This window comes from Nilaparvata lugens, chromosome 7 (assembly GCF_014356525.2).
Source record: "Nilaparvata lugens isolate BPH chromosome 7, ASM1435652v1, whole genome shotgun sequence".
Classification (NCBI taxonomy): Eukaryota; Metazoa; Arthropoda; class Insecta; order Hemiptera; family Delphacidae; genus Nilaparvata; species Nilaparvata lugens.
The window spans coordinates 35,164,713-35,179,424 of NC_052510.1; the positions used below are offsets into that span (position 1 = coordinate 35,164,713).

The following is a 14,712-nucleotide window of genomic DNA, read 5'->3' on the forward strand; positions in this document are numbered from 1 at the left end:
ACCCAACCTGCTAAATAGCCTGCAGACAAAGATTGTTAATGTTATAGGTCAGGAGTTCCAGAGACAATCGAGCAATCAAGAATAGTGATCAAAAATGCTTCAAGTGGGCAATCCTTGCCAAACATGTGCAAGGAGCAAATCCTCAACGAATCAATGATAGGTATCATCAGCTCATTGAAAAATATAATTTCAATGGAATATTTTTCCCCACCACCATCAATCAAATTGACCGTTTTGAGAGGGATAATCCATCTGATTTTACTATATGTCAATTACTCAGTAATTAGTGAATGGAAAAATGCAAAACTATACACAGCACATCTTTGGTATGTCAATACAAACATCAATTGAAAAGATTTTCATAGTTATATTTATTTTTCCAGAAATATGCATTTGAAACTTCAACTCTGTTTTTCTCAAAATAAGGTTGATGTCAGATGGAACCCTCTCATTCTAAGGTCACGAACTGTCAATATATATGGGATGGATCCCAAGTGTATTATCCATCCGAGATGTGTTGCAAAAGAAATGAAGGAGGATCATTTCGATCTACTACTCCTCCATGACAATGATGGTAGTGAAGCCATCACCACCACTCAGGACATCAGTGAAGCTACCACCAGCACTCATGAAGAAGAAGAGGAAGATATCAATAGTCACTACTGTTTCATAAAAAACTTCAAAAGACTTGTGAGATCTCAGATCACAAAACATAAAAGTGGGATAATCATTTGTTGTAGATGCTTTACACACTACACCATCAACAATAATGGGGAGCAGAGGATGAAAGATCACAAGGAGTACTGTGCCAACAACCAGACTGCTAGAATCATCATGCCTCAACTCAAGGAAGATGGAAGCCCACCAACAATGGAATTTAAGAAACATTTGAATAAATTTAGACTACTATTGGTGGCCTATGCAGATTTTGAATGTCTACTGGAGAAGCCAGAGGAAGAGCAGCAATGGCTTGGGAAGGCAACCAGAGTGATCCAACGTCACACAGCAATGAGTTATTGCCTCTACTTTGTTAGAGATAAGAACTTATTTCCATCATGGCTTTCAATCACTAACTTCATCCCTCAGGAACCAATCATTTATAGAGGACCTGATGCAGCTGAACACTTCATCAAAACTTTGACCATGCATGCAAGTGATCTAGACGAGGCAATCAATCATCATCAAATAAAGATGCTTCCACTTATTGAGAGGGAGAAAGCCAGACACAATGCTGCCACCAACTGAGAAGCCTGCAAGAAACCATTCAATGGTGACAAGGTGTATGACCATTGTCATATAACAGGGGTCTTTCGGAATGCTCTGTGCAACAAGAGTAACCTTCAAAGATGTCATACAACATTCATTCACGTTTTTCTCCACAACTCTTCCAATTATGACACTCACTTGATTATACCGCACCTTGGAACCAATAAAGAGCAGCTGTTTGTCATCCCAAACACAACAGAAAAGTACATATCATTCACCAAACGCTGTGCCCTAGGGAGATGGGAGGTCAGGGACGGCAGACAACGGTCCGCTGTGCCCTGGGGAAATGGGAGGACAGGGACGGCAGACAACGGTCCGCTGTGCCCTAGGGAGATGGGAGGACAGGGACGGCAGACAACGGTCCGCTGTGCCCTGGGGAAATGGAAGTTCAGGGACGGCAGACAACGGTCCGCTGTGCCCTGGGGAAATGAAAGGTCAGGGACGGCAGACAACGGTCCGCTGTGCCCTGGGGAAATGGGAGGACAGGGACGGCAGACAACGGTCCGCTGTGCCTAGGGTGATGGGAGGTCAGGGACAGCAGACAACGGTCCGCTGTGCCCTGGGGAAATGGGAGGACAGGGACGGCAGACAACGGTCCGCTGTGCCCTAGGGTGATGGGAGGTCAGGGACGGCAGACAACGGTCCGCTGTGCCCTGGGGAAATGGGAGGACAGGGACGGCAGACAACGGTCCGCTGTGCCTAGGGAGATGGGAGGACAGGGACGGCAGACAACGGTCCGCTGTGCCCTAGGTATATGGGAGGACAGGGACGGCAGACAACGGTCCGCTGTGCCCTAGGTAGATGGGAGGACAGGGACGGCAGACAACGGTCCGCTGTGCCCTAGGGAGATGGAAGGTTAGGGACGTACGGCAGCCAACGGGCCGCTGTACCAGGGCAGGAGGTCGGGGACGTACGGCAGCCAACGGGCCGCTGTACCAGGAGCAGGAAGGTTGTGAGCGGAATGCTGTGGTCTGGGGCTCGTCCGGCCTTTAAATACTCCCCCAAAGTGGAGGGGATGGAGTTGAGCCGCCGCCAGAGGCGGTGGAAATCGTCTTGATGCGCGGAAGATGGTGCGCCATCAGTACCTCCCTTATCTCCGCGGTCGGCTAGCGTTGCTGATAGCCGAGCGTCTTTCTTCAATATTATTAATTATTTAACAATATTTTCCGTCACAATTTTACTTTGTGACACCCCACTCCTACTTGGGGGGGGGGGCGGGGAGCCCTCTATGGCACCACCTTTAAAGGCGTGAGCCATCTAGGCATCACCTTAAGAGGTGTACACCTCTCAGGCATCACCTTTAGAGGTGTATGCCACTCACTATGAGCATCATCTACACCCGGTCCTCCAGGTACATATTTACGTCGTCCATCTGGAAATTGGACTTTTATGCGTGGCTTGCCAGCCCGTTTACGCTTACCAGGTGTTGAGACTCGGTGACACAACACTGGATCCTTATTCCTTGAGAGTCCTGGTTTGGGATCCTGGGACTGTGAGATCACCTCTTTGACAGTTGAAGACTGTGTTTGCTCTTCTACATCCGTATCAGTTGAGGAGGGTATTGACTCCTCCACATCCATGACAGTAGGGGGTGGTGTTGTCTCGTTCACATCCATGACCGTGGGGGGTGATATTAACTTTTCCACATCACTCTTGGAGTTACCACTTGTGTTGGTGGCTGGGGCATGAATTGTGGCCCGCCGTTCAGAGTCATTCATCTCATTCCTGTGATCCATCACTATGTTGCCGAAGATGCTTGTTCTGGAATATATGACAATTCCGCCCTGGCATCAATCAAAGCATTGAGTTCAACTCCATTCAAACCAACCTGCATGAATATCCTTTTGTCGTGATCCTTGTTGTCCTGAGATTCAGATTGTACAGCTGATATTGTTGGGACTTTTGTTGTCCTACTCGCCGATAAGGGTGATCGCAACATAATTGGCTGTCTTGAAGAATTCAATTGGGGAGGATCCCACTCCACCTCTCTTGTGAATGTGTGAATATTCACTCTGTTTTTACGCATAAATTCCATGCCTAATAGCAGATCTTGTTCAAGTCCTTCCATTATAGATGCCACTAGTGGAACTGTGATTTGTTCTATGGTCACATTAGTAGTCACTTTCCCATTTAACGGGGTTGACCGTCCATCAGCTAATATCGCGCAGTGACGTGCTGGTTCTTTCCGTATCATCCCTATTTTCCGGATGACTTCATAGACCTCGTTGCTCATATAATTAGCTTCAGCACCTGTATCTAGCAAGGCCTGACACTTTTTACCGCCGATTATTACGGCAATGAATAGTCTGTTGTCCCTTGATGACTCTTCAATCACAGGAATCCTGTGTGCTGTTCGCATCACTGCTGTCTTATTTGGAGTTTTATTCTCCTTCTGCATATCACAGACACATTTCAGTGCTCTCTTTCCCCGCCTTTCACTTGGTGGGATATCGGGACAGCATGATCTCCAGTGCCCCGGTTTCTTGTATTGCCCACACATGGGTTCAGACTCACTAAGAGATGGTCTGTTACTAGTAGGGGTTATAACTGTCTCAACCTTGAGCCTTGTAATCTTTTTCGTGTCCTCAATCATGTGAACTCTCGAATTCTGTCTATTCTGTTTCTCCTCTGCTTTTATTTGTTCATACTCCCTCGCGAATTTTTCCAATTCGTTGATACTATGAACATCTGATTGCCGAATATACAATTTGTACCGTGGGAGGAGATTCTTATACACTCTCTGTAATTATTTTCGTCTGTAAAACCTCCTCGACGTCTCATGAGTGTCAGTACATCTTCGAGAAATTCGTCAAACGATTCACCTTCCTTTTGCTTCCTTGCCTGAATTAGATTCTCGAGGTCCTCCTCATAGGTAAGTGGGTAGTAGCGTGATCTGAAATCTGTCACAAAATTGTCCCATGATTTCCACTTGTCACGACGATTACGCATCCATAGAGTAGCTTTACCAACCAGTAATTCAGGCAGCGCGACTAGTAGCTGGTTGCCAGTGAGCCCATAGGCTTGTTGTAGCTCATCTAGCCTTTCCAAGAAGCTGGGAGCATCTGATTGGCCGTCGAATGACAGTCTCCAGCTTCTTACCTTGTCACATACCGCCCCTGGATCCATGAGGGGGATTGTGTGAATGTTGGTTCCAACTTCAGCATGAGTACCTGTTGCTGAGTGTCCAGATCCCCCACTGCTTCCACTCACTATTCCGGGTCTTAGGCTGGATAACGTACAGCCATCTTCTTATGTTGTTCTACTAACAACCTTCTCAACTCAGCAAGTGTTCCAGATGACACTATGCCCCAATCTTGTAGAAGATTGAATGCTTCTTCCTTTTTCAATTATAAATCCAGGAAACTCTGGGGTCGGTTATCACCTCGGGGTTTACGTCATCAACCGACTGATCCTCTGTCAGCTCCAGGTGTTGAGCATCTGAATCAGACTCTCCCTGTTCACTCATGATTCTTACTTCGTTGCCTCGTGCCCCACGTTGGGCGCCAATCTATCACGTACACCCTGAGTAGCTTCAGAGGTGGGTGATTGATACCCAGGTGTTGCTCCTGGATGACTTCGCTCAGTCGTAATGTGGGCGGGGAAAGGAGGCAAGTCGAAGTTCCTCTTCCTTCTTCTTTGTTCCTTAGCTGGCGTGAACAGCACCTCCTGGTGCTTCTGACGGCGTGAAGGTCGCTCTCTTCTCTGATGACACCACTTTGTTGTAATTTTGTATCGGCCTTACGGCCTCGGTTCCGCTCCAGTGAAGTAGGAAAAGGAAGGACAGACAGGATAGGGACGGCAGACAACGGTCCGCTGTGCCCTGGGGAGAAGGAAGAATAGGGACGGCAGACAACGGTCCGCTGTGCCCTGGGGAGAAGGAAGAATAGGGACGGCAGACAACGGTCCGCTGTGCCCTGGGGAGAAGGAAGAATAGGGACGGCAGACAACGGTCCGCTGTGCCCTGGGGAGAAGGAAGAATAGGGACGGCAGACAACGGTCCGCTGTGCCCTGAGGGGATGGAAAGAATAGGGACGGCAGACAACGGTCCGCTGTGCCCTAGGGAGATGGGAGGTCAGGGACGGCAGACAACGGTCCGCTGTGCCCTGGGGAAATGGGAGGACAGGGACGGCAGACAACGGTCCGCTGTGCCCTAGGGAGATGGGAGGACAGGGACGTACGGCAGCCAACGGGCCGCTGTACCAGGGCAGGAGGTCGGGGACGTACGGCAGCCAACGGGCCGCTGTACCAGGAGCAGGAAGGTTGTGAGCGGAATGCTGTGGTCTGGGGCTCGTCCGGCCTTTAAATACTCCCCCAAAGTGGAGGGGATGGAGTTGAGCCGCCGCCAGAGGCGGTGGAAATCGTCTTGATGCGCGGAAGATGGTGCGCCATCAGTACCTCCCTTATCTCCGCGGTCGGCTAGCGTTGCTGATAGCCGAGCGTCTTTCTTCAATATTATTAATTATTTAACAATATTTTCCGTCACAATTTTACTTTGTGACAATGCAAGTGATCTAGACGAGGCAATCAATCATCATCAAATAAAGATGCTTCCACTTATTGAGAGGGAGAAAGCCAGACACAATGCTGCCACCAACTGAGAAGCCTGCAAGAAACCATTCAATGGTGACAAGGTGTATGACCATTGTCATATAACAGGGGTCTTTCGGAATGCTCTGTGCAACAAGAGTAACCTTCAAAGATGTCATACAACATTCATTCACGTTTTTCTCCACAACTCTTCCAATTATGACACTCACTTGATTATACCGCACCTTGGAACCAATAAAGAGCAGCTGTTTGTCATCCCAAACACAACAGAAAAGAACATATCATTCACCAAACAAATTTCCCAGCAACTGCACCAACAATTCATTGATACCTTCAGATTCACACCGGACAGCCTGGACAACCTAGTCACCAACCTTGTCAAGTCTACTGAAGAAGTGTCAAAAGTGCTACCACATACTGCTAGAGAATTTGGAGACAAACTGGAATTGGTTCCCAGAAAGGGTGTAATCCCCTACAAATATTGTGACTCATGGGAGAAACTGAAGAAGACCTCACTACCACCAAAGGAAACGTTATTCAGCAAGCTAACTGACAGCCACATCAGTGATGAGGCATATGAACATGCCCAACAAGTGTGGGAGAAATTTGACTGCAAGACCTTGGGAGAGTACAGTGACCTATACCTCAAAACAGATGTTCTCCTTCTGGCTGATGTGTTTGAAAGTTTTCAAGATGTTTGTTTGAGGACTTATGATCTGGATTGTGCTCACTACTTCACATCACCAGGCTTCTCCTTTGATGTTATGCTGAAGTATACAAAAGTTGAACTAGAACTCCTAACTTTCTTTATTCTTTATTCTTTATTCAAAAAAAAAATAATTAAACAATCAAATGCATTCCAAAAATCAAATACAATATTGTTTCCTAATTTCTAATATGTGTTCCCTATAGGCTACCCTGTGTGGGGACACTTGAATATATATAATAAAATATTTATATACAAATTTAAATATTATATCATGAAGAACATAATAATTGAATATGGTATTATATTGAAATAAATCAATATGTCAATATTTATAATCATTCTTGCACACATTCATACGCACACACATTCACATATGCCCATATGCGCACACATTCATACGCACACACATTCACACATGCGCACAAACACACACACACACACACACACAACACACACACACACACACACACACACACACACACACACCACACACACACACACACACACACACAACACACACACACACACACACCACACACACACACCACACACACACACACACACACACACACACACACACACACACACACACACACACACACACTTACACAAAACTTAAAACTATGTACGGAGTGGTTGCTGTTTTTTTTCATATTTAGTTCAATTTTATTCATAGATAACGTTTCGTTTTTTTTTTCAAAGTGCTGATGTAATTAGACCATAAATGAATGCGTTTTGAAGAAAGAGACAGTGATTGAAATTTGATACTGTCTTACTGTTTACGCATACCGGACGGGATTTGTGAGTTCAATGATCTTTGATTGTTGCAGTGTTCATGTCGTGTAATGTGTAAATTATACTAAATTTAGACCTATATTAATTTAGTAAAAAAATCATTCGGGTTGTCTAGTTGTAAAATGAATTTCTTGATTTCTTTTCTAAATAACTGACGTGACATTATTTTCCTTGTTGTTACTGGAAGTGAATTGAATATTTTTATAGCTATGTATTTGAAGTGTCGTCTGGAATGTTCTAATCTTGGTATTCCATAACTGACTATGATATGCATATGTTCATTGAATGAGGCATCAGAGGTGGAATCACAACATGTGTTCATCAACATGCCAATGCCAACAATGTTACACAGGAGCACCTGTCGACCCCAAGAAGCCCACATCATATCTCCTGTACACAGAGGCAAACAACCTGTACAGCTGGGCGATGTGTCAACCACTCCTATGCCAGAAATTCCAGTGGATGGAGGAAGATGAGTTGGAGGGGGTGAGCAGAGGTATTGATGGTGTTCGAGATGTTCAAAAGATTGGCTACATCTTGGAGGTGGACATTGAGTAAGCTGCTGAGCTACACGACTCCCACAATGATTTTCCATTCCTAGCTGAGAACAAAAACAAAATCAGGATCTTGGAAACCAGAAAATTTGTGCCATGACACTGCACAAGGAGAAAGTTGAGCTGAACAAACCTATCTACATTGGTTTGACAGTGTTAGACATTAGCAAGACCCTTATGTATCAAGCATTGTTGATTGCTATTCTTCGGATTGATGATAGCTTTTCTTGCTGCTATTTTGGCTGGCAGTTCGATATAGGAAGATCCTTGAAGTGGTTTGTGCTTGCTTATGCGTATGAGGAGACCATTGATGATGAGAAGGCTCCATCCACTAGAGTTGCCCTTGAACTTGGCCTCTTCTTCCAACAGCTTCTTGCACACCTCCCTGATAATTCCAGCAAGATCGTTGACATTGACTATGGAATAGTTCAGAGTCTTGGAGGCTACATTCTGGAATTCCTCCTGATCAATGTTCTTCTAATCAAGGCTGCTGCAATGATATGTAGCCTACAACACTAGGTTGACCTTGATTGGCCCATGTGTCTGGAACTCCTGACCTATAACATCAACGATCTTTGTCTGCAGGCTGTTTAGCAGAGAGTGGAAGTCCTTTGCTGGGTTGGGTGAAGAGTTGTTGTTGTAGAAGAGTGTCAGAAGGTTGTTGTTAACATGTCCTCCAATGTACTAAACTCTCCTGATGAGCTGCTAGTCTGCTGGCATCTGGTAGCTTTGTTCATCTGTAACATACATACAAGAAGATTAATAATAGGGTGCATTGTAGGCGGAAATCATGTAGAGTGACACAGTCATCTTGAATGACATATCTTGTACTCAATCTAGATGTTCAGCATACAATTATTACTACTATATATGCTACTGAAAACCAATCATAGGATGATAGTATGCTCAGAAAGAACAATGTTTGAGATCAATATTTTGAGGTTAGGTTAGGTTAGGTTGGAAGAAGTTACTAGTAACTTCTGCAGACCTAACCTAACCACAGTTCATTGTCTACAATCATATGGATCTGCTTACATATTGATCACAGAGCTCAAAAGGCATAAACACACTTATTCACAAAATATGCTATGCAATACATCAAAGTGGCACTAAAGAAAATAAGTAAATTAGCCATATAAATCAATACAGCTTCATCTTTAAAAGAAATTTCTCTATCTCTTTTCAAAACATACAATAAAAAACACTTGTGTACTAACCTTTTTTATAAAATTGAAGATCAAAATGGTGCCATGTGTCCTAGGATACTTCTTCACAGAGAGAAGTGTGTGGCTGTGCTGCAATGTGCTGAAACATCTGGTTCTAGAACTGAACAGGAGATGTCTTGTATGGCTCTTGACTGAACACTGATGGTCCCCCATTGTTGTGCACACTATATATACACTCCAGAGTAAGTGGGGAGTCTTCTGATTTATTTTTATTAATTTTTATTTATTTTCAATTAAATTCCATTTATTTAAAAAAAAATCAATTTATTTTTTTCTTATTTTTATTTCTATTTTTCATGTTTTTTTCAATTTCTTTTCTTTGAAGTTTCAAAGTTTTGACCTTGGCCTTGACCTGACCTTGACCTTGGACCCTATGGGAAGTCTGAGACTGGTGTGCCAGAACATATGGGAAGTCTCAGACAGGTGCACCAGAACATATGGGAAGTCTAGGACAGGTGTGCCAAACTCCCCATTTTTATACTACTTCTGGCATTGGAATAAGAACTCTTAAATTAAGTGTCAGATATAAATGTACACCTTGGATCCGACTGTGCAGCTTATTGCACATTGTCTCTGGTTATTGATTCAGATTAGTTATTTTATTGAAGTGATTTACTTTCATGAGGAATTTTGCTGTGAACAAGATAATACAAGCAACTAATTTAATGATATATAATGTTGGATATGAACCTTTATCGTTGCGCATGATGGATTGCTTGCCGGTGCCGAGTAGAGACGTGAGTCCTGCCACAGCCGAAGGAAACTCTTTGTCCAGCAACGGAATGATTCTTCTGCAAATTTCTGGCAGATGCTCGGCACCAATATGTGGATATTGCCTTTCCTGTTATCAAATGTATAAATTTTAATACCAACCAACAAAAAACAAAATAGTTTCCAGCATGTCGAAAATTTCATGTTTTTTGTTCAAAATGTCTCGACATTAACGAGCATAATCATTAATTAAAAAATAACTATGAGTCGGAAAAAAATGATCAAGACACCAATAGTAAGGCAACATTTTCTCCGTTAATTTGATATAAACTTATTACACATTATGACGCCCCATGATTCTGAGAGAAGTGGTATTCAAAAGAAAAACAAATCTTTGTGATGTTACCAATTTAATCATGAAAGCTAAATTTCTTTTTAATCCTTCAACCCTGTTTTTTAGCACTACTAGGATATCGGGGATGATATTCTACATTCAATTCTGACGTTGAATTGGAAATTTGAGAAAGTTGCAATTTTACACGAATTGGCAACCTTGTAATTTCTTCAGATGGAGGGCCAAGTCTCAACTTATTTTACACAGACTATAGAATAGTAATTGATAAGCTTCTATCAACTGTCACAAGTCCCATATCTGTAAAAATTTCAGTAGCTCTGCTCCATCTATGCAAAGTTTGATTTTAGATTCCCAATTATCAGGCTTCACATACAATTCAAACGAAAATTTCAAGTGGAAAAGATTGAGCATGAAAATCTCTGCAATTAATGCTCAGTAACATATTCACCTAAAATTTAAAATAAGCTTAAAATTCAAGAAAATGTGGTTATTCAATTGCAAACTGTGGGCAACTGTTGATTCTATTAAATCATTCACTGTTAAGAGATAGCAGACCTCTTTTGTCTGACGCGCGTGAACACTAGCGTCAGGTGATTAATTTTCATAATGGCAAGGAAAATTGTGTGAGTGCGCCACACCAGATTTTTTTCTTTAATGAATTAGAAATTATCTTATTTCTACAGGACAAATCTCTCGGTGGAATATAAATTGAAATATCCTTCAATTTACTTATTCAACCTCAATTAAGAAGTAATCCTGTTATCAGAAAACAAGCATTTCAAATTTATTAGATGGCCGTCTTTACACTTACCGATTTCTCGATGGCATAACACGACATGACAGGAATCTGATTCTTGATTTGTCAACCTGATCATCCAATCGGAGAGGTTTCTGCCCTGTCGTGTTGTGTTGTCAAGGAATCGGTAGGTGTATAAACGGCCAAGGAAATAGGAAAGTTATGTTTCATTTTTACTTACGAGTTCATTGTAAGACTGTTTATGGGCTTCTCCCTCCCAGTCATACCTTTTTGGGATAATCTGGAAATAAATATTGAAGTTTTAGTGGGAGAATTCATGTATAGATTATTCAGTTGTAAGAATTTCAAAAAAATCAATTTCAGAGAAAAGAGAGAAATATTAAATGTTTCGACTAACAAGAAACAAAGATCTTTTCAATTTCAAGATACAGTACCTGAATGTTAAACATCTGCAGCTATCAGACTAACTTCAGAGGTAAAATAACTACCATGAGTTTTACTATAGAATTTTCCAATTGATTCAAAGTTTGAAAATCCGTTAATTCTTGAAGATTAATCAATCAAGAATATTCTTTATTCCAAAAATACAGTAAGTACAAAAATGATGAATAATATAAAATATAAAATACGAATAATTATGTACTTAGATTAAGTTTCCATATTATAGGTTACGGAATGAGCCTACATGGGCACTGTGGCCTGTGCGTGGACTCGAGTTGGAATTTCAAGTAGGTATAGTGAATCTTTATGATGGGGGAGAAGAAAGAGAGCCAAAATTAATTCAATTTATGGTAATTCCATTCAAATGATTGCCATAGTTTTGTATTGTAGAGAGTCATTCTGTATTGTAAAGTCCATCTGTGTTGTATATAGCCAGTCTGTATCAGATAGAGTCAGTCAGTATTGGTATAGAGTCAGTAAAAGTCATGTTAATTTTGCAGTCAGGTGAGTCCGCCGCCCGCCAAGACCATAGCCACAGCCTCCTCCTCACTTATTTCAAACAACCAATAGTTCAATCTTTTTTTGAAAATTGGAAGACTTACGCAATGTTATTTTGCGGAAATAATCTCTTATAATTACAATATATTACTTGATATAAGAAGAAGCAATTTGTTGTTGAGAAGGATCTCGTCAGCTGGATAGTTCTGATCCCAACTGTGGCTGCATATCTCGTGTTGTGAGAATGTAGAGACGGTATGAAAATTGAACCAAGATGTTTATTAACATGAGTGAATAAATCCTTTATGTATAATTTTTCAAGGGTAAAACGCTAATTTCCTGAAATAATAAAGATGAGGGATATATTCGACATCAATGAAAGCCAGCTTTAAGGATTGCTTTTTGAATAATCTCTAGTCTAGATGGGTGCGGTAGGCTGCTCCCCATGCTAAGATGCCATATGAGAGGCGAGACTGTACAAAGGCGAAATAAGCTATTTTAAGTTCGTTAAAATTGAGAATTTCTCCAAGTTTCCTGAATGCAAATTTATATTTCTGTAAGGATTTCAATTGGAAATCTATATGTTCTATGGCCACTTGAGTCTGGAAACAAAAATTATGCCCAGATACATATATGTAAAAACCCATTCAATACTTTGACATCTGCACGATTTATTTAAAGTCATTACAATTATGAATTTTAAGATCCTCTAGATTGTAATGCGTTGAATGAGTAAATGCAATTGGCAGTGACTTGGTTTTAGATAAATTTAGTGATAATATATTAAAATGATCATGATAGGCTAATAGTTCAATTTTCCCGGGCTTTACTAATTTCATCAAGTTTTATGTTTTATAATTAAACAGTCAGCCTTTCCAACGATGAACAAGAATAAACATTAGTAACTTAAATAATATTACAAAAATCATGAGGTGTTTAAAAACATTAGTTAAGTAAGTAGGCTCATCCTAGAAATTTAACTGAGTTAATTGAAGTGAAGAGAAAAGTCTTGTGTTATGAACTTTTAATTGAGCAATTTATTACAAATATTAAAAAAAGAGAGACTTATTTGATCTCAAACTCTGTTTGAAAGCTATGAATTTATTAATGTACTAGCAGGTAACCCGTGCTTCGCAAGGGTCTTAATGAAATCTAGAAGAATTCAAAATAGGCCTATAAGAATCCTTGGTTGATTATAGTTATTTGTGCAACTAGTGCGCAAAGTGACAGTTTGCTGCACCGAAAGAAACGTTTACGCCCGAGCCGTAGGCGAGTGGCCTCTTGAGTGCAGCAGAGGAACTTTGCGCACGTATTTCACATTTAATTTTTCCTACAGTTACCATTGAATCACAGAATAAGTACAGAATGGAAGCTTGTAATAAATCGCCAATCTAACCAATGCTTTTTACATGACCCCAATACTAAACACGTCACGTGACCTTGGGAAGTTCCAATCCTGGTCTTCTGATTGGCTCGTAGCAGTGAACAAGATCAATTAATCCGGATCATTAAAGTGATCCGAACCTACCATCAATACTAATACAATGCGGCGCTTCCTAACAAGATGGCGGATTTTAGCGTCAGGGTACTAGCCAAGTTTCCGTACTGTATGTATACTGTGATTGAATATGAGAAGTGGTTGATTGAATGATTATGGGTAAAATGATGGCTGAAATCCATCAAATGTTTGTGTGTGTGTGTGATGCTGTCATTAATAGCAACTTTAATTCATTTAAAAATTAATAATCCAATTGAAGTTGAAAATTCTCAGCCAAAGTTCTCATTTTTATTCATTCAAGAATCAGGAAAAGTACAGATGGAACAAAAACTTCACATTCAAAATACACGCCAACAAGCTGGCTGAACCGAGATGCAAGATGGCTGAACCGACAAGCGCGCGACCTAGCGGGAAGAATCGTACCTAAGTTTGTTTCATCCAGCTAAAAATTACTGAAACAAGATTCAGAAATTTAGACTTTTGCTCAAATTAACGAGAAAAATGCTCAAAGTAAACTGAAAAATATTTATAAAAATAACATAGACAACAGAGAATATTTATTGTAGTATTGTTATGTTTTTTATTATTTTTATTTATATGAATATCGAACGGTAATCATTTAACCTCAAAATTCGAATTTTATAATGTATATTTGCTACTTTTCTCATTTCTTGGAGTTGAAATAATAATTATCAATAGAAAAGAACTATTATTTATTATTTCATGATGAGAATTCGTAAATGATGATTATTTAATTATGATTTGGATGAACATTATTCTTGTTTTGGATTTCTAGATTGGGATTTTATCATAAATGTAGAGTAGCCATTGTAATGATTCTTATCTAAATCTAACCAGTCATTTTTACCAACTTAATTTTTGTTTTCGTGCACTAATCCTCCATATAACCCACCAACTATTTTGTGTTGCCATGTTGCAAATCTGGAGTGCAGAAAAATTTTTTTCCTACAGATACCCTGAAAAGTGACCATTTGTGCACTGATTGCAGGCTGCAAAGAATCACTTTTCCGCACTAGTGCGCAAAGTGAGTACTTTGCGTACTCCAGATTTGCAGCATGACAATGCAAATTAGTTAGTAGGTTAAATGGAGCACCAGTGCAGCAAAATCAAAATTAAGTTGGTAACAGTGAGTGGGCTGCTATAGTGAGTAGAGGTGCAACGAAGCACAACGCGCTAATTATTAAGTATATATTATAATGGAGGACAACGACAGCACAGTGCCACCACAGCACACACCACACAGCCGCCTCGCCATTCAAACACTACTACATTATTCAGGCGATTTTACCCATAATTACCCACTTTTCATATTCAATGGTAACTGTAGGAAAAA

The 14,712-nt window shown here is 40.9% G+C and overlaps 1 protein-coding gene across 3 annotated transcripts in view; it reads right to left on the reverse strand.

Annotated features, from left to right (window-relative positions):
* The window catches only part of LOC111051052 (bromodomain and WD repeat-containing protein 3), a 124,336-nt gene that overhangs the window by 108,337 nt on the left and 1,287 nt on the right, over positions 1-14,712 (reverse strand). For all 3 annotated transcript variants that reach the window (XM_039432624.1, XM_039432623.1, XM_039432622.1), the window contains exons 4-5: positions 11,142-11,201; positions 9,789-9,939 (exon numbers count right to left, since the gene is read on the reverse strand). In XM_039432624.1, coding sequence (XP_039288558.1) covers positions 9,789-9,939; positions 11,142-11,201 — 211 coding nt within the window. The remainder of the gene's footprint in view (positions 1-9,788; positions 9,940-11,141; positions 11,202-14,712) is intronic.